This window comes from Anser anser (genome assembly GCF_964211835.1).
Source record: "Anser anser genome assembly, chromosome: 2".
Lineage (NCBI taxonomy): Eukaryota > Metazoa > Chordata > Aves > Anseriformes > Anatidae > Anser > Anser anser.
The window spans coordinates 4,822,052-4,847,735 of record NC_139721.1 but is presented as its reverse complement, the minus strand read 5'-3'; the positions used below and the strand labels follow the sequence as shown (position 1 = coordinate 4,847,735).

The following is a 25,684-nucleotide window of genomic DNA, read 5'->3' as shown; positions in this document are numbered from 1 at the left end:
CTAATTTGAATGAGAATTTCTGAAGCTGTAAAAAAAAAGGAGCCTATTTCAGATCTGCATCTTGCCCTGTCCCTGTCTAGTACGTCCACATTGCCAGACATCAACTTTTTCTGTTCAAGGATGAAGCAAGGTCTAAGTGAACCCTTAATCTGGGTGTCCCTAGGAATTCGGATGTAAACTGGAGGAAGTGGGATGCACAAGTGGGAACACTGGGATGAAAGGAATAGAAATGATGAGACTTCGTTAAACAAGCTGTGACCTTCAGGGCCCAACACTGACACAAATGTTACTCGGAAAAATTGATTTTTGTGATTTATGAGCAAAAAATAGTACTCCATTTTCGAAAAAGGCACTCAATAGTATTTTACATTTAAAACAGTCCAGCTGCAGCACACACTAGCAGACTGGACACACCAAGCACCTAAGGTGGCACTGAAGCAAAGGCAGCTTTGGAAAGCTGAAGCTGCTTGTCAAGTTTGATAGTAAGGAGCTGAATCCTGATCAAAAGGTGCTCTTCTCTCAACAGACGAGGTCCGAGAGCTTCTACAGTAATACTCTGTTTTTACATCAAATCCAGAAAATGACACGAGGGCTGCAGTGCTCATAGCTTACTTTGAGCTAATTTAAAGGACCAGTAAAGAAGGCCGTGGAGATGAAACAACCCTACTGGTGGTTTTCAATCGGTGGTGAGATTTCACAACTGGTTAAACATTTTAGCTGAAGTACTGATGATTGACACAGGAAACACCAGAAGCAGGCATCTTTCAAAAACTGGAAATTCAGAACATATTAAAATTAAAATCTTTTTTCTCCTCCTTGTAAAAAAAGACCTAGAGGTGACCCTTCAGAACAACATGGTGTACTTACAAAGAAATAACGTTTTGTAATTTGATCCAAGTAAAAACATATCTAAGATTGAAAGTCTATAAAGTTGAAAGGAAACATATGGCTTTTTTAAACTGTTATTAGCCTAATTCAACTTTATCATTAGCTTAACTCAGAGGTTAACACATTTCATATTTCAAATTACCAGTTGTATCTGCTACAGGCATGCTGAACAAATATCATATAAATCACAGAGCCTGACAAGATTTAATAGAAAAAGCTGCTAAATTGACCTATAAATATACCGCAGTACAATGCATCAGCTGGTGTTGCCACTTTCTTGGAACCCGTGGAAGAAATTAGCATAGTTGTCTAATACCCTCTTTCAAGTGTTTTACATGGCCGTGGGATTGAAAACTTAAACCCAAGAAAGCAATCCCACATCCAGTGCTTTACATCCGAGTTACACCTCAACAGAGTGCTGAAATTCAGAGCTAGCCTCCAACACCTTCCCCTGTTCTCATCATCTCTGATCTGTCTGAAGCAACGGTTTACCTCTTTGACAAGTGCACTTACAGTGATTTTAAAATCCATTTTTCGAAATCCAGCAGTTCTGCAAACCCAATTTGCTTTGAATCTCATTCCCTCTTTGCTGGGGGATGCAGAATTTAATATTTATGATCCCTGCTCCTGTAAGGGAGTATTTGCAATCCTTCTGATACATGCTACTGGGTTAATCATCTTTTCTTTCTTGAAATGTAAGTATCTTTTGTTCCTACAAGGTAATGAAGGAGAGTTACTCATCTTCATAATTAATCCTGAATTTTAATTAAACCTATTAACTGAACATGTCAAATGTTTGTCACTTTCAAAGCAGCGTAAGAATTACACTTAATAATAAATGTTACTTATTCGCGTGTTGCCCTGGGTTATACTGCTGCCACAGTATCTATAACAAGATCCCTATGCTATTTTATTTGGTATTAATATGATTTATTATGTTATAACAAATGTATTTTATTCACTCCTCTGTACCACCAGCAGCACAAGGATAAATTTCATCGTAGACCATGCTGGCGTGTTCTGTACAGTACACTGAAATAAATGAGCTTGCAATGACATATATACTCTTTCCCCTATCTTCCTGAACTTTGTGTAATAAACTCAAAACGCACTATTTATGCATCTCTGTTCCTGCAACCAGACTAGTCAAATGAGCAGCTCACATGAATAAACATAAGGATGTAAGGAAATGTTTGAAAGATCGGAGACCAAATTAGCAGGGTAGGGATCTTGTAATTTGAATATCTAGCAAAACGACACAATGTGAAGGACACTGGAGAAGAGAAAAAGATTCTGCTCTGAAAAAAATCCTAGAAAAACAGGATTATAGCTTTCCATGCTAAGTATCTGTAATGCCATACTTAATGCATTCGTTTTTCAAGCACCAGTTCTGCTTTCCCGCTTCTCGATCCAAAAGCCAGCCCGTGTAACAATCTCCTCACACATCATCACCAAGAATAAAGACCTCAGAAACCCAACTCTCTATGCGTCACATCACCCAGTCCTACAGTTCTCAATGCCTCTAAGTGATTTTCAGTCAAGATGTCCAAAACATCACCAAAGACCACCAGTTTGGGGGAAGAAATCCACTCCTCAGATACAACAGAGCAAGGAGAAAAGTGCCCTGGGAGAGGATTGGTCCAAGGCTAAAAGTACTAGATGCCACAAGCCATATCCTCCCTTTCCAAATACAGGTGAACTTCTTCAGCTTTGCCTTTGCTAATGACAATATAGTGTGTCAACTAATTCAACTAATTCCTCTATTCCCTTACTCCAATTTTCTCTTGGGAACACAACACATTTTTCAACAACCCCGACACAGTCCCGTTAACGTGGACGTAAAAACCCCATGATGGTGATGCGCAGGCAGTGGTTGGCGGTCTCCGGTGATCTGGTTTCCAGGGTCCTGAGCAATAAGCAGCACCAGAAGATGTAACTGGGAGAAAAGCAGAGCCATGAGGAAGCTTTTAAGGGCAGAAGAAAGTTCCTTTCTAGGTAACTGATGTTGATCAGACTAGGTGTCTGATTCTTCTTATGTCCGATATGGTAACTCCAGCTACCTTAAATAGTAGTTAAAACTCTCCACACTACTACGTAAGTGCGCCAATGTCATTCTAGTTTTCATCACCATTAATCTGTAGGGCAGAAAACAAAGCACGTTACCACTGCGACGTTTAGCTATTAGAAATTAGTGCTTTCAATTGTGTTTCGTTGAGTTTCATGGACATGCAAACATGGTTGCTTTTAAATCAATAGGAGGGAAAAATGGAGTATTCTTCTGAGTTAAATGAAAAATAAACTACTTACACAGGGAGCTTTAGACATGAGAGTGTAAAGTACCCTGTTAACAAGTGACATGAACAGCAAATAGGTCTCTTTACCTGGGTGTCCAGGTTAAGAAGTTTGTCAGCGTTTTGTGAACCAGCTTTTCTACATCTTTTATATTTTTGCCAGTCTGCATCATTCCAGCCTTTGAAGACACCTGAAAGGCCAGAGTCCAGAAACACTAAGCCATATCTGAGACACCACCATAATTCACAACCTTAATGGATATATTCTTGTTCCATTACACAGATATTGATTTACGCTGTGTTGTAATAAATATTATGGAAGCTTTTTGACACTGACCAGCTTGCAAGCTGGTAATCAAAGAGAAACAACTGTAGCAACCAAATCTATAAGGAAGCATTTTTTACAATCAGATAACTGCTAGTGTAAAGACTGAGAATGCCAAACCATGGAGATGAAGGCAGTCATACAACAGATGGATGTTCATGCACCAATAAATAAATAAATAACCCAGCTAGACCCCTTCCTCTACTGATTAACAAAGCACTAAAGCCAAGGTGGCTGTATGAAAGCACTTCAGTTTGCATGCTTTGGATTCTCAGCGAGACATATGATTTACAGAATTACAATTATATGCAGAAGCAGCCCTTGGAAAGCCACTTTAGTAGCAGAATTTGGAGGGAGGGGAAAAAAGGCATACATTGCCTTATACCTGAATGAGACTACAACGAACCAAAAGAGAACAAATGAAGTGGGAAGTTATTAACACTCAAACCACACAACCGTGTCTGTGGACAGAAACAAGCTCTGCCCAAAGAGAGAATTAACACCCGGCTGGCAGAAGTGAGATTTCCCCTGTATTATCAAATGCAGTGTGGACTCCTGATTCAGGAGCAGGACTGAGAGTGAGGAAACTTGTCCTCATTGTGGCAAGGAACCCAGGCATACGACACTGCAGAAGACCGATGAGTTGTGAGGAAGGGGAGGAAACCTGACTCCCTCCTGCTAGATGCTTTTGGGTAGACTTTCTCACTCACTCCAAGTGGTAATCACACATTTTTAGTTGACTACAGAGGCACAGTATACATCTCTTTGCACTGATCTCAATGATCAAAGTCAAACCTACATCCTTGCATAAACACTTTGCCTCCTTTTTCTGCAATTTTCCCCAAACTTCCCCTAGGAGGTTGCGCAAGGTAGCCAGGGACTCCTCCAACCACCGTTTTGCTTAGCAATCTAATCCAGCTGGCCGCGGTCCTATGTGATGACCCCAGCACATGCGTAATTTATCACTACTGATATACCTTTACTAGGTACAAAACATCTCTTAAATATCTTAATGACATGCAAAGGCCTGTACTGCATAACCATTTCTGCAGGAAAGTTTCTATTGACTGTTAGAAACGTCTGGATAGGTTTCACTGGCATTCAGTAACAAAGAACCGGAGCTATTTCAGTCATCTGTCTTAAGTATCTAAAAAATCAAAAGGAGCACCAAGCACAGAAAACACACGGTACATTCTCAAAGCAGCTGCAAACGCCCTCACCTTTTCCAGGAAGAATGCCTTTTGTAAGCAGAGGACAAGAGTTTGAACATGTGGATAGTTCAGAGCAACTTCACGGAACTCGCTCTCTGTGTCCAAATATAGACTTACTCGAGATTTGTCATGATATTTTATAGCCACAGAACTGATTTCAGAAATTCAGACCACAGCTATGTTTGGAGAAAAGCTGATAGAAAAAGATAAAATCTACACATGCAGCAAAAAAAGGAAGGAATGATTTGCTGCTCACCGTGCACAGAAAACTATTAACTGTTATATATATAACTACATTAAATTAACTCACATTTGAGAAAAAAAAAAAGTATACAAACTAGAAAGCTAGGATGACTGGAGTCTCTCCCTCAGATACAAATTCAGAGCAGTGTACCTTCAAGGGACGGACGCTTCCCCACATGCCCAGGCAAGCCGCTGTGCAGAGAAGCACATTTGATTTTGGTGGACTGATAGAAATGATGCAGAGAAAACGTTACAGATCAGCCAGCCTTATAAAAATACATACATGTATCACTTCGATTCTTTTTCCACTCCTCTTAGACATTTACTTGGAATAAGCAAACACTTTTTATGCTTAAAGAAGTTTGTTTCATTTTTCTTCTACAGAAGATATTGAGTAAGGACGCTAGAATGGTGATTCACTTCAGGAGGAGCAGATGGATATTTTTGGTCTGGTTATCCGATGTTGTACCACATACCGATGCTGATTAACTATTAGTGCCCAGCACATGAAAAGACAAAGTCCAGAGGCACAGCCCCTACATTACTTCATTGTCCACATGTACTTTAAACAACTATTTTAAAAAATGCTGCATTCTAGCGGTGATGGATATGAAAGAGCAATCAATTTATGGGCCTAATTATGCCTACCCAGAATATATGCTCATATCTAGAAGCCGTAAGATGAAGGAAAGAATTATGGAAACATTTCCCTCCTTGTGCAAAACAGTACAGAAGGACTCATAGAATCCTAGAATCATTAAGGTTGGAAAAGCCCTCCAAGATCATCTGGTCCAACCATCCCCCTACCACCAACGTCACCCACTAAACCATGTCCCCAAGCACCACGTCCAACCTTTCCTTGAACACCCCCAGGGACGGTGACTCCACCACCTCCCTGGGCAACCCGTCCCAATGCCTGACTGCTCTTTCTGAGAAGAAATGTCTCCTCGTTTCCAACCTGAACCTCCCCTGGAGCAACTTGAGGTCATTCCCTCTAGTCCTATCACTGGTTACCTGTGAGAAGAGGCCGACCCCCAGCTCCCCACACCTTCCTTTCAGGTAGCTGTAGAGAGCAATAAGGTCTCCCCTGAGCCTCCTCTTCTCCAGACCAAACACCCCCAGTTCCCTCAGCTGCTCCTCACAGGACTTGTGCTCCAGGCCCTTCGTAGCCCTTCTCTGGACATGCTCCAGGGCCTCGATGCAACACCCAAGGTAAATTTCCCCTTACCGATCCACCTTCAGAGACAAGAGGTGACAAAGACGTATGCACACCCCCCAAATAATCCTAAAATGTTTTTCTCCTCTCCCATACTGTCTTGTATGATTAGACTGTCCCGTAAAAACATCTAACTGGCATGCTAACATCTCCCAAAACCACACAGAATCCCACACACGCGGTTGATGCCGCAGATACCACAGTGTGCACACCCGACGTTTGCCATTTTTCAGTTGGCCTGCTGGTCGTGCAAGGCTATGTTTATGTAGATTATCGACTTGCAGGATGCTTGTCAATAGGGATCAACATAAACACTGCGTGTACCTGTACGTGCGTGGGCATCTCCTTCTGGCAACAAAGGCCTAGATGAGAGAGATGCATGAATTTAATGCAGCACAATAATAATAATAAAATGCCTCTAGGTTAGAATATAATCAGCTGAGCTGTATTACTCTAGAAGGTCTTAACCTGAAGGATTAAACTGTGTAACATATGCATTTATTTCTTTGAGAGGGAGAAAGGAGAAGGAAAGTGGTAGAGTTGGAGGAATCAATACAACCTTTATTGGAGCTGTAAATTAATTTACTGCCTCACTTTCAATTCAGCCTGTTCTACCCAGACAAGCCTACGTTCATGTGGAGTTTCAGTGGGTATAGGTGACAGAAACAGCCATACAATATCATTATTTAAAGGTGAGAAGGAAAAAGCCATATCCAGGAAATGTTATCCATGTAAACAGAGCACCATGATCCGGTATCACAGTTTTGTCAAATTGGGGAATTTTTATGGCATCATCAGCCCACTAACGTATAAATCTGTACCTCGTGGCTCAGGAGCCTGAAGGACACGGCTTCCACAGACCTCGAAAAGATCAGCTCAACCACTGACCAAGTGATCCCCACGCCTTTTGTGCTCCTTATATCAACACTATTTTGAACATTTAATTTCTTGTATACCAAGCTGATGTGGGGAGGACGAGCACTTTCTGAAGATGACTCAGCACTGACTTGCTGGGGAAAGGTGTTCTGATATTCTAGCAATGACAGGTATATAAAGAGTAGGCACAGAGGCATTCACTTCATATATCTAAGGAAATAAAGTGAAGCATCTAGAACAAGATTAAACGACTAGATTAGACAGACAGCAGAGTCTATTTTTAAAGTTCCAATAATAACCACCTATGAGAAAACAAAATAATAGTGCTTCGGGAGATGAAAACTCAAACCAGCTGTCCAGCGTGTTCCTGAGCTTTAGGGACACCAACAAAACAGAACAAAAATTTTAAAGCCATTTTGGTCATAGTTTCACATACTTGGAAGTCTACCTTTCTCGATACACTACAAACCCTCCATTGATAGCTTAATTCTGTTGCCAAGCTTTCCCCACCAGACATTTGCTTTATATTTTTTAATTCAGAATCCTGAGAAAGCTCCAGGACTGCATCTGCCTTATTTGGGCTGGGTTTGCAATGCGCAGAGATGTAGCAGTCTGGGTACAAGGAGACCATATCAAAATAAGAGATGCAATCGCTTAGCACACAGCAGTTATTTCTTCATGTGGAACAGGATCCTGGATGCTACCCCTGTTGCGAGTATGATTTAACGCATTTATTTTACTACATGTAGAGCCTGCAGAGTCTAAAGAAGGGGCAAAATAAATGAGAAAAAAAAATATCTTTCCACCCTAACTGCCAAATTCTGAACTTCTGTTTCTGCTCCTTGGAGACAAGCAGTAGTATTTCTGGTTTTGCAGAAGCAGCTCAGAAATGTGTGAAATATAAGACATGACTGGACAACATCCATGCAGCTCCATGCTGTATTTTAGTCTGTCTCGTTTTCCGTGCAGAACAGAAGGGCTCTTGCAGAGCTTAAGGGCAGGTGATCAGTGCCAGGCGAAGTGCAAACTGCCCCGGTCCCGTGCCATAAGCCGAACAAATAATTAGCAAACCCGCAGTCCAAGCACCGAGTGGCGAGTGCCTCGTGAAGCTTTCTCCTCCTCTTCCAGATGGATTAATTTTTAAAGATAACTTGCTTTTCTTTTCCAGCGGGGAAAGAGTGGGGACAGACTTCCAAAAATAGGCTAGCCTGTCACAACTGCTAACTGTCACGCGGTGCCGAGATTGGAGCTGATCTCTTGGGGAGGCGGCTGAGAACAGAGGGGAGTAAGGAAGGAAGGAGAAAGAGTAATTCCTCTTTCCATAGCACAGCCAGAAAGAAAATGAATAGACAACCTGCAGTCAATCACAAATAATACATAAGCCAAAAATCAGTCATTCCAAGTAAAAATACATAAATGTATCAGTTTACCATCAATTATTACCAAAGGAATATATTCTAGAGCAACAAAACTGACGCCCAAATGTACTCTCTGTCCAAGGTCTCACGGGGACAAATACGACGTTATTGCCTGTTTAAACAAATTGACCCAGCAAATTAAACCAAAATGCTCTCTTTAAATTCAATTTTCAAATGCTGTTCTAAAAAGGCTCCTGTCCATGTGGCCTCTGCAGTAAACAGACACACTGAAGCCACAAGATGATTAGAAAAAAATATGTTTAGCCTTTTATGAGATCAGGGACTATTCAGATTACATAAATCAAAAGGTTATTTAGAAAAAAAATACATAAATAATCCCACTTAAATCCAAGCAAAATTTGCTCAGTGCTAAATATTGGAAGTTATAAGAAAAGGTAGGGGGAAAAGCTACAACTGCATCATTATTAAATGGACAAGAGCATAATCTCATTCAGCAGTGATCTTAGCCCTGTGCATCTAACGCATTCATTTTATTAAGAGGTCTGAAGCGGAATATTTGAAAACAGAAATCTTATTAAGAAAGTCTTCATCATCCTTGCTGGCGTTTTTCCTTCCCGCCGCACGAAGGAAATGCTTTTTGTCTGTATAATCTTTGCCAATAACGGGCTAATCTTTTTTCATGGCCTGCCTTAGTCACATGTTGTTGTGGAACATTAAGGATGCACTTCGCTAAGCTGCTGCACCAGGTGCTTTCTGACGCACCTGCGTACGACGTAGCATCGGCATCAGGTCAAAACAAAAAAACAGACAACATAAAATTGGATATCATCACTCATTCATGAACTTCATTTCCCTTTTATGGTCTAAAATGCAGCCCACCTGTCAGCAGACAACAGTAGGTTTTGTAGTATAGGGTCATGAAACACTGATTTAGTAAGACTGACATACTGACCAATGTAAATTATTTAATTTTTTAATGGTGACCATACGTAGAGACCCTGTCGATGACATTTGTGTAGCTGTGACTTGAGGTGCTTGCTACCAACAGCACCAGTGTGGCTTCTGCTAAAGGCCATCTCCTTCCCTTTCTTCAATGTGCCTCCTTCATTTATGATTCCGCGTAGCCCTATCCTGACATACAAAAATCATGGTAGCTAAATTTTATAATTACAGTATTACTTGAAGCAAAAGAGTTGCATTGCTGAAGACAGGAAAGTACAGTACAAACCCTATTCATTATTATTTTGTGGGGGCAAATGCTCCTGCGTGGCTCCAGCGTTGTGCACCAAGTGGAGGCTCCCGTGCCCAAGTCTGGGAAGGGCCAGGGGCAGCTGCGGTTCCTCCTCCTCAACAGCTGAGTCATGGCAAGTTCTTTGACTCAATGTCTAATATAACCCATTAAAATGAGGCTGATTTTATAGGGAACAGCGATGAGTAAGGACTGTGCCAGCAGACATCAGCATTCAAGTTATCATAGATAACTGGGGGCTCTAACACAGGCTCTATCACAGCTTTTTTCCTCCCCTCCAAATTTAAAGTATGAAAATAAATGCCTACTTAAAGAAATAAAATAATAGCCGGTGACAATTTTTTTGTTGTTGTTCATGCCAGAGATACAATAAAATTAATTCCCGAACTCAGAGACTGAAAACCAGCTCATGAGATATGCAACGTGGGCATTTAACTGAGCCCTAGCCTGGAGCCCTGTACTCTCACATGGTGAGGGTTTATGAGAGCTTTTATGAGAGCTTTTGTAGGGCTCATCCATATCATGAACAGGTACAGAGATTACTGTCGGAAAGAATTTACTAATAACACACATGGCAACTTGCTGCAAGCCGAAGGGCCACAGAGAAAAATCACCCAGGCCACAAAACAGCTGAGTTATGAACAAAATAAAAGTTTCCTCCAGGTATAGCAGAAGAACATCATCTGAGAAGAGAACGAGATGCCTAAGGCAATTATTTTGTTATCTAGAAGTGGCTTTAAAAGCCAGACGGGCTCAAAACCTGAACAAATGCAGTGTTTAGACGGCGGCACGTAGGGCTGTTGGAATAGTTTTTGGATAGTAATTCTTTTCTAATACAAATAGGTCAGGGAGAATCAACACCTTTTGTGTCATCACTGGCTCCCATGGCAGTGACTTCTGGTCAGCATCCAACAAATTAAATTAGAGAGTGATCAACTGTCTAGCTCTAGTCAAAATTAGACCTACCTTTAAATACTCTTCTGTTCTTACATTAGAGACCCATGCGATACTGTTGGGGTAGTAAAAAGGAGAACAGATGAAACCAAAGATCTCTAATAGAGAAGCTGTAAAGGGCCATATCTTTGAGCCAAACAAATTGCACAAAATGGGGCATTTGGAAACAACGACTGCAATTTCTTCCCTGAATCAAATCTACTTAAAGATACTTCTTTCAGGCAGATAGCAAAGAAAAAATACTGAATGTGCAACATGGTCACTTTCTAACGTATCTCCCGTAACACGCTGGCAGCCCCACAAATTGGCACATCCCATGCCTTCAGCTCAGGGACTGATACTCCCAGAGAATGCCCACATTATTTGGGCACCCTAATGAGAGAGCCAGAGCCAACAAAATCCTCTTTTACAATGGAACAACCTCTCAATTCCACATTCCTGGGTGGAAGAGCAGGATGGGAACAACGTCTCTGGGATACTGACGCTGGACAAAAAAGAATCCTCTTCTAGTTATTTTCTCAGGTCAAATCTAAAGGGTTGCCAAATTGCTTGGATACCAACGTGTATTCACCAAGCTAAGCACTGATTCATTGCACTCACTGGAACGAACTGCTGGTTATTGCTATTTGCCAATTATCTGCTCCCACCTTTCCATTACTGAGATAGTAATGCGTGTATCACAAAGGGTTTTGAGTGAGTGACAAAGATTTTTGGCTACTGATAAACAGCGCTGCACAATTTACAAAACCAGAAGGTTATTTCAAGACAAAATTGCCATGAAACACCGTCATTTAAATAATGAATGGCTATGCTTGCTTGCTTGATTTCTTTCTCCTAAAATAATTTTTCTTCCTTTCTGTCAGTTGGCAACAAATACATCTTAACATTTGCATTTCAAGCAAGAAGACAAATCCAGACAGTTGCTCCAAAAGGACTGGAAAATGTGTTGTAAACTCTGGTATGTACAAACCTATCAAAGACGTCCAAACTTAGGCAGACAGGGAAGGCATTAGCAGTTTGTCAGAAGCTCAGGAGGAACCCCAACTTTGCTCAGAGAATTTGGAAATTGCTCTTCTCCCCCATTTGAAAACATTGTTCAGCCACGTCCCAGCTTGCAACATCCATCCACTCAGGTCAACACGGAGCACCTTGTTCTGCTAACTGCCATAATACACAGCAAGAGACACTAAAAGTCCTTTGCATAATCTATGACCAAAATGGCTCAAACAGGACCTAACGTTTTTTTGTTTACTTGTTTTTTGTGTTTCTTTTGTGTTTTTTTTAATCACCAGCAGTCACTATGGAAATCACAGGCACAGTATTCAAGCCAAAAATGCCCATTCAGGCATCATAAAATAGCTCCAACTTTTCATTACTATTCAGTGTAATTACGAGAACTAAAAACTAGCTCAATTGCTATCAGTTTATGTTTGCGCAGAATTAATAAGTCTGGGACTTAAAAGGCAGTAAGCAGACAAACTAGTGCACACATGTGGAACAGAAGGAAAAAAATACCAAACCCACAGTTTTCACACAGGTCTTTGGCTATGAGATGCATATAAAGCCACTGCTCAAGTATTTTGCCTGATAGAATCATAGAATCATTAAGGTCAGAAATGACCTCCAAGACCATCTGGTCCAACCATCCCCCTACCACCACTATCACCCACTAAACCATGTCCCCAAGCACCACGTCCAACCTTTCCCTGAACACCCCCAGGGACGGTGACTCCACCATCTCCCTGGGCAACCCGTCCCAATGCCTGACTGCTCTTTCCGAGAAGAAATGTCTCCTCGTTTCCAACCTGAACCTCCCCTGGCACACCTTGAGGCCATTCCCTCTGGTCCTATCACTAGTTACCTGTGAGAAGAGGCCGACCCCCAGCTCCCCACACCTTCCTTTCAGGTAGCTGTAGAGAGCGATAAGGTCTCCCCTGAGCCTCCCCTTCTCCAGACCAAACACCCCCAGTTCCCTCAGCCGCTCCTCACAGGACTTGTGCTCCAGGCCTTTCATCAGCTTCATAGCACTTCTCTGGATAACTTCACTCAAGTTTGCTGTGTCATGGTCTCAAAACATAACTAATTTAGAAACTGTCTCAATCAATGTTGTTTTTTTTTTTTTGCAGAAGGACATTTGCCAGAGAACACACAAGTTTGAAGGCTGTAGCTGTGGCATGCTCGGCTTCCTTCCCAAACAGAAAGGACTACAGAATAAGGCCTCCTCATCAGAAAATCTGCCCCAAAGGCAGCTTTACCACCTCTCCTCGCCGAGCTAACAATAAAAGAAAACATGGTAAACAACGCTGCTCAGGGATACTCTTGGATTTTTATAATAAAAGATGATAGATCATGCTGAACACGGTTGCTCCACTGACTTCCCACCACATCAGAGATCACCATGTAATCTATAGTGCGTGTTGGCACTTAAAGTAATGGTATGCTATAAATAATAAATACAAGGGATAGAATAAGAAATGAGACTGGGAAAGCAGATATGCGAATTACACAATTCCAAATAAACACGCATATATGTGTATATATGTATAGAGAGAGACAGCACAGACAATCTAGCACGGCTGGCTTTCGGCTTTAGATGCTGCAAGGGTTGGGGCTGCTTTTAGAGGCTGTTTGCATCATTTTATCTCTGTCTTTAGAACAGTATTCTTGTGAAAAGAAATAAAATATTCAAAAGGTTTAATTATTTTTTTTTCTCTGAGCACCCAGCAATCCCTCCATGAATTATTGTTCATTGCATTCAAACAGACAAAATAAATCCACCACAGCTAACTACCAAGATCCTCCCACCCACAAATAAATCCTAACTGTTGCCCACTTCCAAGCAGAAAAGAATACTAAAAAGCAAAGCCCCAGCCACAGTTCAGGTTACACTGAAACAATCAGAGAATTAACCTTCAAAACAGTTTTACAGGAGGGGAATGTCAGAAGCACAGAAGAATGCCACAAACATATCTCATCGAGAAATTTCACTGATTAGCAAAAACAAAATTGAGGAAATCGAGGTGTAAGAAAACAGATTTCTCATCTGTATCTTTTAAACCGAAATGATACCGTTATTATGCATTTATATATTTGAAGATTGGTTAGCTTGTATGGGCAGAGGGTGGGCGATACGAACTCCAGAGATCCTCTCCCTTCAAGCTGAAATTATTCTGTGGAAAAGAACTGAGTACATTATAGGATGAAGTGAGGGTGGTAAATCTACTGAGAACACATCTTCCAATAGCCTTGAATAATTTATAGCAGTATGATGCACTGGTCACTCTAAGAAAATTTCTGTAACGCTCAAAGATTCTACACATGCAGTTTTCCTCATTTTATATATTAAGCTCATCTATTTGCACTAAGGCAACCTTTCAGAGTTAAAAGGCCTTTCACAAGATCGTATCAAATGGGTGATTCTAATGGTCTTCAAACACAGCTCCAGACGGAGACTCAACTCACATAGCTTCAAGCAAGAAACAGAATTTGGAGGCAGCAATTTCTCCCTTATGTTCCATTTTATTCCAGAATACAACACTAGTTCTAAGGAATTATAAATGCAGAAATGTAACAGTAATACCTATTTCTTGTGTCTCTAATAACAGCGTCAGAAAAAGGTGAAGAAATTAAACCACCACACCATACGCAGCCTCATACAACTGCTCTTTGTACTTATGTCTGTAAAGACGTGCTGATTCAGAGTGGCTTTTGGGTACATTGTTTCTCAAAAACTAAAGAAATTACTAGAAAAATTGGCAAGATAAAAAAACAACCCTCCCTAAGCTGTGATCCTACATCAAGGCACAAGGATACCATCCCCAAAGGACTGTTACTGAAGGGAGAAAGCCATCCTGTCATTAAAACTTGGAGGACAAAGGGCATCACCACAGATAGCTGAAGTATCCAAGAGATGAGAAAGGTATATGGAAAAGCTCACACAACTGGGGGTGTACCCAACACCTCAACCTTCCCCAAACCAACCAGTACATAAACCCAACCCACATAACAAATCCTGCTTTGGGGTAAAAAAGTGGGGTATCTTTGTGTGTCTGTGTATTTATTCATGCATGCCATAACTGATAGGCAAAAATCCTGCCAAATTCTGTCACATGCTCTGAAATCACCAGTGGTGATTTTACAACCTGGCTGTGAGACTTCAGTCATCAGGCCCCCATTTTAAAATACTCATCTCTGATAAGTTTTAACTTTGTATGAGGACACTGAAGTTGACTGCTTGGTAAAGCAAACCCAGTCAACTCAACTGACCTCAAGCAGGAGTTTATCAAGGTCTTTAACCACGAGATAGAACTTCATTCTTTGGATTAATCACTCCCCTGTGTAAAAGGATGGCTTCAAATTCAGCAACAGCAAGGCCCATCTCTCCTGCACCATGTTCTTTCAAAGAGTTGCTTCTCTTTTCTTCTTTCAGGTTCATAAAAGCTCTGATCCCAATGGCTTTAGGACAACTTAAGCACAGGCATTAAACATACCCTGAGCACCCTGCAAGAGTACAGCAAGATTAGGACCTTGCAGAACTGTAACTCTTCTGAAAGTTATATGCATTTTTCCTATTTTGTTACCTAAAGAGTCAATCAGTGAACGCAATGATTTTCCTCTCAGGATCTGGGCTTATTTTTAAAACATGATTAATGGGACATAATGGAGTACTGGCTCTTACATTTGACAGAAAATAAAAATTCAACTGAACATGCTCTACTTTAAAAAATGTATAAGGATAACTAGAGCAAAAACAAAGCAGTTATGTTCTGCGATGTCATCTCAGGTCTGCTCTGAGAAAGCATTAGCAAATCGAGATATATTTAGAAGAAATTAAGGTGGTGGTATATGTCTGATCTGCTCAAAACCGCGTAGGAAAGGAATTAGGAACTGGAAAAGACAGACTTTTACAATCATCCCTGGCTTTCTGCTTCCTGAAATGTTAGCAACCATGGCTACCAGACATCAGTAGGCTCTCATTTTCATCACCGAGAAAAAAAGTAATTTACCAAAAAGTAAATTACCAAAAAGTAATAATCTCCCATCAAACTTCTTAATATTTCAAAAAGAGAAGCTTCTCAAACTTTGGCTGCAAAACCAGAACGGTGGTGTCGCCCACCTGGCCCATTTGGGAAGTTCCTTTGCCTACAAACTAGTGAAGTACCACTTCTTAACCTTCACTCCTTAAAATTAGGAGTTGCCATGGTAAGGATTGGGCAGCAGCAGTCTCAAACAACCTCACAACAGTGGTTTGAAGCAACATCTGGGTCAACACAGGCTATAAAAAGCACTATAAAACCGCTCTTCCTCAATGCCCGCTTCGTTTGGAGACAGCAAAATGAACAAACAAACAAGAGTAACCCCAGTGAAATTTAAACAGTGGTTGTGAACGCGGAGACGTGGACTTTGATCACCTTGGAGCACGTGGCAGTTGTTTTCCATCTCAGGCCAGCGCGGTGTCTGCGGGATAACAGGCTGTCTGTCTGCTTTCTTCCCTTCTCCCAGAATAAGTGTCTGCAGCAGCTTAATTATCAAGTTACAAATAAACATATTCAGCTTGGTGCATACATTCAATTACAGATAATGAGCTCTAGACAAAAGCTATTGAACTATAACTGATACTCTAACAGCCAGTACACAACAAGCAATGATTAAATGATACGGACTAGGGACAAGAAAAGAAATTCTCATTCTTCCCTTCAAAAACATGCAAAGCAAGGAGATTTTCTGGCGAAAATCTGACAGAGGTAATTCTTAATACCTATTATTTTCCCTAGTCTCATCCATTTCTCACAAAATTACAGTGAAAGTTCAAGTGGTACTCAAAATTTTCACTCTTCGTGTTGTCATTTCAGCGAGATGTTTACAAATAAAAGCTTACAGTGTTTGCTAGAAGTTGAATTTTATAGTACCATGAGGATGCAGCGTAATATGCTACATGCTTGCATATAAAACCTAAGAGGAAGTGAAGCCTGAAGGCACACTTTGGTAACTTCAGTAATTTTAATACTCTGTAATGATAAACCAAATAAAAACCAAATATTAGGAAGTCAGGAAATTCAGACTTGCAGTGTACCTTAAAGGAAATGAAAACATCAAAAGTACAGACAGGGAGAAATGAAGTCAGTGGAAAACTCTGACGTCTGTCCAATGAGTCGGGCACGGTCAAGAGCTGCACAGATTAATCTTTCCCAGCTTCAAGACAACTTACAAATACCACATGTAGTGCTTTGAATGCTGTGAATGGCTACGAAAATGTTTTGCTCTCTGAGGTTCATGACATAGGGAGTGTTTTTTACATTACCCTTGTCTCTTTCCCTATAAGCTGAGTTTTCATTTGCAACAGTATTAGGATTCAAGGGCTCCTCATGCAGACCTTATCAGAAATAAGATTTCTTTATCTCTTCAAAAATGACTGTCGCAACGTTCCATCTGAAAGGTCTGCTGTAATCCTTCATCTTGGACTTAGCTTATGCAGCTTCTAAATATAAACTGATCTAAAAATATTAACAATTGCTTCTTCTCAGTCTCAGTCCGGCAGTCGCAGGTTCATCATAATTTTTCGCTTTGGCCAAGCCGGTTCAGACTGCACTCACCTGATAGCACAAAATTAAAATCTCAAGCGCTGCCTCCTACGTGTACCATGACAAAACCAGCAGCACGAACAAGCAGGGTGCTTACAGATCACAGAGGGTTTTGCAAGGGGTGTTTCACTTTGTTGCCTATTGTTAGAAGAAAATTGATTTCTCTAAGCACGACCTGTGGCTGCCTTGCAGAAGACCGCAGCTATGACCTCCAAGCATCTCAGTCCACAGCATGACCAGCCCTGGGTTAACCGTGGCGTAGGGGAGCAGGCAGCACTGAAGGATTCGGCTTGCGAAGTCTACCTCTTCCAAGTCAATGGGATGCTGCCAGCTTGCTGCAGCTAAAAATGATGAGCTTCCCTACCTGTCAAGGTAAACACAGAATGGCTTGGGTTGGAAGAGACCTTAAAGATCATCTAACTCCAACCCCCAAAGTGTAAGCACGTTCCACCAGCAGCCAAGGAATGTTCACCTAATGCAAAATAGGTTTTCCAGTAATCCTGGAGCATGCTACTTTGAGAAAAACCAGCTGCTTTCTCCTAAGTATAGCCTAACTGTCAGATAGCCACGGAGTGCTGAAGGTACAGCTCCCTGAGAATAACCCCTTCAGTAACACATCCTCATCTCTACACAGCTTTGCTGTCTCCTCTTGGAGCCAGCACGTTAACTGCTCTCAAGGTCAAGGCAAGCTGACTGTCCCTGGGCTTCCCGTTACAGCTGCTGCTGATGGGTTGTATGTGGATCCACATAACCCTAGCTACATTATGGCAAATTCTAAAACTGGGACCTGACTGCCATCGTCCTGGTCTTACAGTAGGGATGAGCAACTTTCTCTTGGATGATGCTGGACAGCTGCAGTCTGAAGGGTTACGTGTCAAGAGCAAAACTGGGATACTGCATAGAGTAAACCAACTCAACATAAAATAGAGCTTTGTACTGAAAAAAAATATATAATTTACTGAAAAAAAAATATAATTTGTTGCATGGGAGCATTCTAGCCATTGGCTACACTGTACACAGGATCATGTGTCAGACTTTCTAATGAGGCAAGAACCAAGGAACTTTATGCAAGGAAGAGCTTTAGTGTTTGGATTCCTGTTATCACTTTTTTTTTCTTTTTTTTTTTTTTTTTAGCATAGGATTTAATTTGTCTCTTCGAATGATCTGGTTCTTTCTCAGCTGTATCAATTCCTTGCTAAAGCACCAATCTTGGCAGTAGTGACACTTGATGTTTATTACTTTTGCCTGCTACAAACTGCCTGGCCTTCCAAGAGCTGAAATGCTCAAAATTCAGATGACAGAGCTGGCCTTGTGCAGGCTGCCATTAACACATCAGTCAGTGGTTAGCAATTAGAGAACAGATAATCCAACGATCTTTTTAAAAGGGTCAGAGATTGGTCATTGGCAGGGTTTGGAGGTCAAGGTTTAGACTGAGTATTAGGGTAACCTTGGTCTGGAACAGGTCACCCACAGGGTCGGTGCAATCTCCATCCTTGGAGACTTTTTACATCCTGGTAGACCACTGACACCTGACATGACCTACTGCTGGCAACAGCCCCTCTCTGAAGGGGAGGTGGGACCATAGAATCGTAAGGGTTGGAAAAGATCTCCAAGATCATCTGGTCCAACCATCACCCTACTACCAACGTCACCCACTAAACTATGTCCCTAAGTGCCAGGTCCAGATGACCACCAGAGGCCAAACAAAATTTCTGTGACTCTATGGAAGCTTGAACTACGTTATATGGACATACAATCATTGCTGGTTTCAGATATTCGTGCTATAAAAGGATGATACAAACAGAAAGTACTTCTTCCAGCCCTACATGAAAGGTTGCTCTAAACACACCAACACGTAACATGGAAGGTCAGGAGGACAATGCAAGCAGTAAAACCCAGAGGAGATTGATCAGGCAGGTCTTTTGGTTCTGTCATTACCGTTCACAAAAGTACTCTTTTTTTTTTTTTTTTCCCCCTCTGTGTTCATGCCTAAATTTCATCTGAAGGCTTAATTTCAGTTCATCATTCTGGCCAGCCACAGTTAGACCTGTTAAAGGCTGAGCTGATGGTGATGTCTCCATCTCTCTACAGTGTATTTCTGAACAACTCACAAACTTGCAACTCTAAACGATGTGCCAGCATATAAAACAAAAATCAGAATCCAATATTATCATGGTTCCATTATAATTGACACATTATTTTAAATAAGCTATTATGATGATATAATTCTAAGAACATTTGTGCCTTTAACAATTGCTGTTACCAACAAAGTTGCACAGCTTTTTTTTCTTCCTCAATTCTTTCATGTAACCTAAATAAGACAGAAAAGCAATATATCTGCTTAATGAAATTACAGGGTAAATTCCATTAAGTCCCCCAAAAGCGAGACACAGATGAGCACATGAAAGCTCTGGAGTAAAAATGTATTTCCTGGGGCAAGCAGCAACGGGCAGAGATTGCAAAGATGCTTGTTAAAATTATTTTTCTTGAGCTAAAATCTAGTAGTCACCAATGAACCAAGTCACAAGAATACTGAAAACTCTTCCCCTAGTCCCACTAATTATCTCCACTTCATTCTATTTAAAAAGTGCTTTTACTTGCACAATATTTTTCATACATATGGAAGAAAAAATGGAAATCAAAGAAGCCAGTGGTGGTAGGAGCTATGGCAAATCAAGGAGGCCTTTCATAGAATCATAGAATCATAGAATATCCTGAGTTGGAAGGGACCATAAGGATCATGAAGTCCAACTCCTGGCACCGCACAGGTCTGCCCAAAAGTTTAGACCATGTGACTAAGTGCACAGTCTAATCTCGTCTTAAATACAGCACACTTTCAGGGTCGGTTGGCAGTTCATCATTCCCACCGTCATGGTCCTCCAGCTCAGGGCACCCTGGGTCCCAAAGCCCATCATCAGCGTTGAAGACAGAGGCAAAGAAGGCGTTAAACGTCTCTGCTTTGCCTATGTCATTGTCTGTTAGGAGACCCTCCCCATCTAGTAGCGGACCTATGTTTTCTTTGGTTCTCCTTTTTCTGTTCACATATCTAAAAAAACCTTTTTTATTGTCTCCCACAGACATGGCCAGCTTCAACTCTGGTTGGGCTTTGGCCACACGAATTTTCTCCCTACAAACACAAACAGCATCCCTGTATTCCTTCCTCGTCGCCTGACCCTCCTTCCAGCAGCCGTACACTTTCTTTTTTTGCCAAAGCTCCAGTAGAAGATCCCTGGTCAGCCAGGCCGGCCTTCTGCCCTGCCTGCCTGACTTCCGATATTTTGGAATCGCCTGATCTTGTGCTTTTAGGAGGCAGTGCTTAAAGACTGACCAGCACTGATGGACACCAATACCTTCAAAAGCAGTTTCCCAGGGGACCTTGCTGACTAGTTCCCTGAGCAGCCTGAAGTCTGCTTTCCCCACATCCAGGGCTGAAGTTTCGGTGACTGTTTTCCTTCTGTCACCATAAATTCTAAACTCAACCACTTCATGGTCACTATGACCGAGACGGCCGCCAATTGCCACGTCTCTTTATTTCATTATCAATGATATGTGATGGCAAATAAACACGACGAGCACCAAAGTACCATATCTCTGCAGAGAACTGCACTCCCAGCTCCTGGTCACTGTCATAGTTTCATGATGCAATTGTAGAAAGAATTGGGTCATTATTGTGAAGAGTGTGAGAAAAATCACATGCAATGTATTTTAGACTTAATTCTTAGCAATAAGATCACCGTTTACCAGAATAAGTCATCAGCTACTGGTACAAGTTGTCTGATGCAAACACTGTGCATGCAACACATTTATAAATGAGCTTCAAGATCTTATTTAAGAGGCCTTAAGTACATTTTTTCTCCTTTCCATAAGAGATACATGAGTCAAAAAGAGACCCAGCAAGTAAGACAGCATGTAACTCTACCCACAGCATATTAAAATACTTGATTTCAACTGATTATTCATTTTAGTATGCACATTTCATTTTAAAAGAAGCCCAAATATATTCAGAAAACAAGACACAGGGCAGATGCCAGCCCTGTTGTTTGCTGTAGTACTAGAAGGCAGCTACAGCTGCCTTCACAAAGAGAACTAGATGTTACAATATTCCCTCTCATCATTCAGTTTAGCTGAAGCCACATACCCAGCTTCTGAAGTGTGAAGGGCGCTGGGGCAGATAAGTTGCTGTCAGATGGACTCCGCAGATCCAAGCAAGCTTTGGAGGAGACTTCAAGCTCAGCCAGGAGGAAACGTGCAGGTGACAGGTCCATCTTTACGTCTTGCCTCTTGCTGAGAGCAAAATCCTTTCAAACAGCAGGGAAGCAGTTTCGTTTCCCTGAAAGCCACAATCCCGATTTGTCTTTGAGTGAAGTGCAAGTGTCAACCTTCCTAAAGAAATAGCCACAAGATGAAGCACTGCTTCCACCTTCCTTCATTAAATCACTTGGATACTCCCAAAACGTGGGAATTTGTCTCTCGCACTGCCTCTAGCACAAAAACTCCGCGTCGGGAGCCCCAATTTTTTCCTGTTATTCCATATTTTTGCATCAGAACACTATCAGTTACTCAAGGGAAAAGTGAAATTGTCAGTGAAATTGGCTGTGATGGCTGAGGACACCGTGAGGTGAAGACAACAGAAGCACTTGACTTGCAGCCTTGCTCCAAAGATGTTTAAAACCTTCGTGCTACCTGAGCTGCCTGGATCTGTATTTCACTGGCTCATAAACCCCCCTGGATATGGGCTAGGAGGCAGCATGGCCATAAGCCACATCCTGGGCTCAGGAGAACATTGGTAATACCTTCCAGATGAGTTCTTCAAAGCCAGGTACATGGACAAATTGACGTTGTGGGTCATGCTCACAACTTTGCTAGCAAATACATGTGGCCCATCTTCCAAAGATCATCCAACTAGTGTGGTTAACCACTTCCTATAACCAATCACACCACTTCAAATCCTTCAACAGCTTTGTCCAATCTTCATTATCTCTCTTCTGCTAACAATAAGAAATTCTCTGCATATTTTACAAGTAGTTTGGCCACAAAAGAAATCCACTTAAATAATCAGCAGTGAGATCTCTCCACTGGTACACATGTATTATTCATTACTACATAATCTCAACAGCTTGCTTAACATGCCAGGAGCTTCTCTAACTTCCCACAAAAAGGCTGACAGAGAACTTTTTCCCCATTTTTAAGAATGCACAAATTAAGTTTAGTCCATGCGCTACAGCCTTCCTGTTTCCTCTTCCCCCAGCCCTTAAGCATAACAAATCACGGGAAAATCCATCAGATGAAAGTTTGACTGAACAATTTCTCAGTTCATCACGGGACCATAGCTTCTATTGTTAGATACGGACAAACCTGCCTGCATTTGCACTCTCCCCATTCCACGTGAATGGAAGACAAAGCAGCTCAAGCAAAACGCTGACCTGCTCTCTGCACATGAAATAACAATCTATCGTATCTGCTTCAAGAGGCAGAAATTAAAAATGGAAAAATCCTTACACAAGTATTTCTAATATGAGTAGCACTGCAGAGGAAGGGGAAGGAGAGAGAAATAGATATTTCTCTCTTCAGTCCGGTGTTTGGGGCAATCAGCTGGGCACAGGCATCTCTTTCAAGGAGAGGTCTTTGGGTGAAAACAAATCACCAGGAGCCACGCTAGGTGCTACATGCCACTCACCTGGTAGCCACCAGATACCACCTCTTTGCTGAATTTTGGAGGTCTCAAATGAAAGCTACCAAGCCAAGAACAACTTAATTCTATTTCCTGCCCATTGCTGTGATTGTTTCTTCTTAAAATGAACCCATCGTGTCAGCTACATTCAACCAACCAACCAACCAGTCCACCAGAGTATCTTCCCTGAACCACTGTCCTAACTCATTTCTGCTATTTCAAGTTAAATAAAAACAGAAGATATATATATATATATATATATATATTCATCGTTTTCATTGTGCCTTTGTCCTCCTCATGTAGGCACCCAAGAGTGTTTGTATTTGGCTCAATGCCCTTGCAATTCAGGTATGCCATATTATGTTCTCAGGGATAATAAAGCTTTCTCCTCAGCCCCAGATGTTACATGGTATGCTTTCAGCAGGTTGCAGAAGAACAGCTGTGGATACAAAAACTAAAGGAGCAGCACACGATGCTTAAAGTTGACTTTAAAGAAGCAGGGTGGATAGATGGGTCCCCTTCAAATAAAAATGTCGACATACTCTCTGGAGCTGAAGTATGAGTCTATCTGCCAGCTGTGCAGATCAAGCCCCTGCTGTGTGTGTTAGCATCTAAAACTGGGGAAGACGGTGATTGAAACATGCCAAAGCTGAAATAGGAACCGTGTTGCTCCTCTAGTGGCACCCTGGAGGCTGCACACACACAGCAGCAAGACCCGCAGCTACTACCACCATCATCATAAAGGGATCAAGGATTCTGGATTACCCAAGGAAAAAAATTTTTTCTTTCCCTTCCCTCTTCCTCACTGCTCAGTCACCCAACTAAAGGCCAAAACAGTATTTCCAGATAAACTTTGCACATGCTGACAATCTGTCATATCCCGGCATGACAGATATCCTGCTCCCCCTGACTGCATTTAATGTTAAACCAGTCATTAAGCAAATACAATCATATACGATATCAGAAGAATGTTATTTCTTTTCAACAGGAGCTGGTATTAGTTGTGTGCAGCCCGAGAGAGGAAGCCTCTTCTCAAAAGCTTAAATCTGGATTTTACAGGCAGATTGCTTCACAGGTTGTTTTTCGTATAAATTTCTTTTTTAATTCGAAAAAGTTATTTGTGATTAGCCATCAATAATGCAAGATGTCTTTGAAATAACAGCAATACTTTTCACTCCTCTGTGAGAAGTGTCAAGAACAATTCTTTACATTTTGATGCTAAACGAAGTTACACATATTGCACTCCGTCTCACTACGTCACTGGTTCCAGCAAAGAAGCCCTTCAATGACAGCTCAAAGTCATCTGGCCAATCAGGCAAGAAAAATAAAGCACCCCTAAAAATCAGAGATTTCTGGTCCTTTAGTTAACTGTTGACCGAGTTTTTAAATGGGTATTTAAAAAAAAAATATTCTGCTTTGCTGTTGAAACTCTTTTTCATTTATAAAGAGCTCTTGCAGATTATGTGAACGTCCTTCCAGCATCAGACATATGGGTTGGAACATCTTTTTATCACATATGACAGTGCAGGTCAGACCCCAAAGAAACATGTTGTGAAGAACACATCAGTAACAAGAATAATTGGCTATACAACACACCTTGAGAACTGTCAAAAATGTACAGTTTTTATGAAAAAGCAACCTTTTTAAGTATGACTTTTGATGTTGTTCAGCACTGCCCCATATGTCCACCCAAATGCCATTTTTAAACCCCGAGGATATATTTAGTACAGCATACATCATCCCGCTGTCGTCATTTCATTGAACAAAGCAAAGCAGGATCATGCTAAATGATGCATCCTCAGCGTGTTTCAAGAGCACAGCAGTGAAAGGACTGCAATACCAATGAAGTTTAAAATGTAGTCAAATAAGCTAAAGAAATAAGCAGAAGACGGCACAATAGGTATCAATGGAGTTGAATTATGAAGTCAAGAATAGATGGAAACATAAAATATGCTGACATACGAACTGTATCTGCTCCTGCCTAGTCTCCGTTCCCCCGCCATTCACATAAGGCACCATCTGATCTTTCAAGTTTCTGCATGCATGATGAGCTCTTGGCTACAGCCTGGGCTGGTGCAGCCAAATCTTTGTGATTCCACCTGGGCAGGACAGAATGCAAGTTATCACTTCCGACTGGCACGATTTCCTACGCCCAGAGTGACCCCGCGTGAGAACTCCATGCCTCATTACACCAGCCAAGAAATTAATGTAAATCACCAGCCCAGCACAGCTTACTGCGATCTCGGTAGAAGCTTGAATTCGATTACCAAAATTCAAAATAACTGCTAAGGGTTTGAGATTTATTTGTTTTTTGTTTTTTTTTTCTTTTAAAGGCATTATTTAGCAAACGATAAGATTTAACTGTTTTCGCTAAGTGCAGATACCTTTTGTTACCACGTACTGGATGTCCACCACAACAAACCCTTTGCTCACCTCACCTTCCTGCTAAAATTAGCTTTCGGATGCTGCGCTCTTTGAAGCAGGGTCGATCATCTTGTACTGGGTTGTAAGGGAGATGTCCCCTTCCCAAGGGACTGGAGGGCAGGGAGTAAGCACAGTCCTTCTCCTAGCACAAAGGAGCACGAGGAAGCAAAGCCAGGTAGTTCAGTCTGCACTGAAGGGTGGCACTGAAAAAGACGTTTCTTGGCATGAACCCACAAATCATGGAAATTACACTCTTTTACCCAATTTTTAAGTAGGGCATAGATGGTTCTTAAAGACACTTCACGGAGACACTTCAGTTTGCTACTATTGTTCAAGCTTAAGAGAGTGATTTTTTTTCCCAATAGTAATCCACAAC

The 25,684-nt window shown here is 41.5% G+C and overlaps 1 protein-coding gene across 6 annotated transcripts in view; it reads right to left on the bottom strand.

The window, feature by feature from the left end:
- The window catches only part of TRAPPC9 (trafficking protein particle complex subunit 9), a 464,677-nt gene that overhangs the window by 137,440 nt on the left and 301,553 nt on the right, over nt 1-25,684 (bottom strand). The window contains exon 22 of one of the 6 annotated variants that reach the window (XM_083827407.1): nt 12,589-17,577. The exons of the other annotated variants lie outside the window; for them this stretch is intronic. Within the exon in view, the coding sequence (XP_083683533.1) occupies nt 17,555-17,577 (23 nt within the window). The 3' untranslated portion in view covers nt 12,589-17,554. Of the gene's footprint in view, nt 1-12,588; nt 17,578-25,684 lie in introns of those variants that run through there. 6 annotated transcript variants of the gene reach the window in all.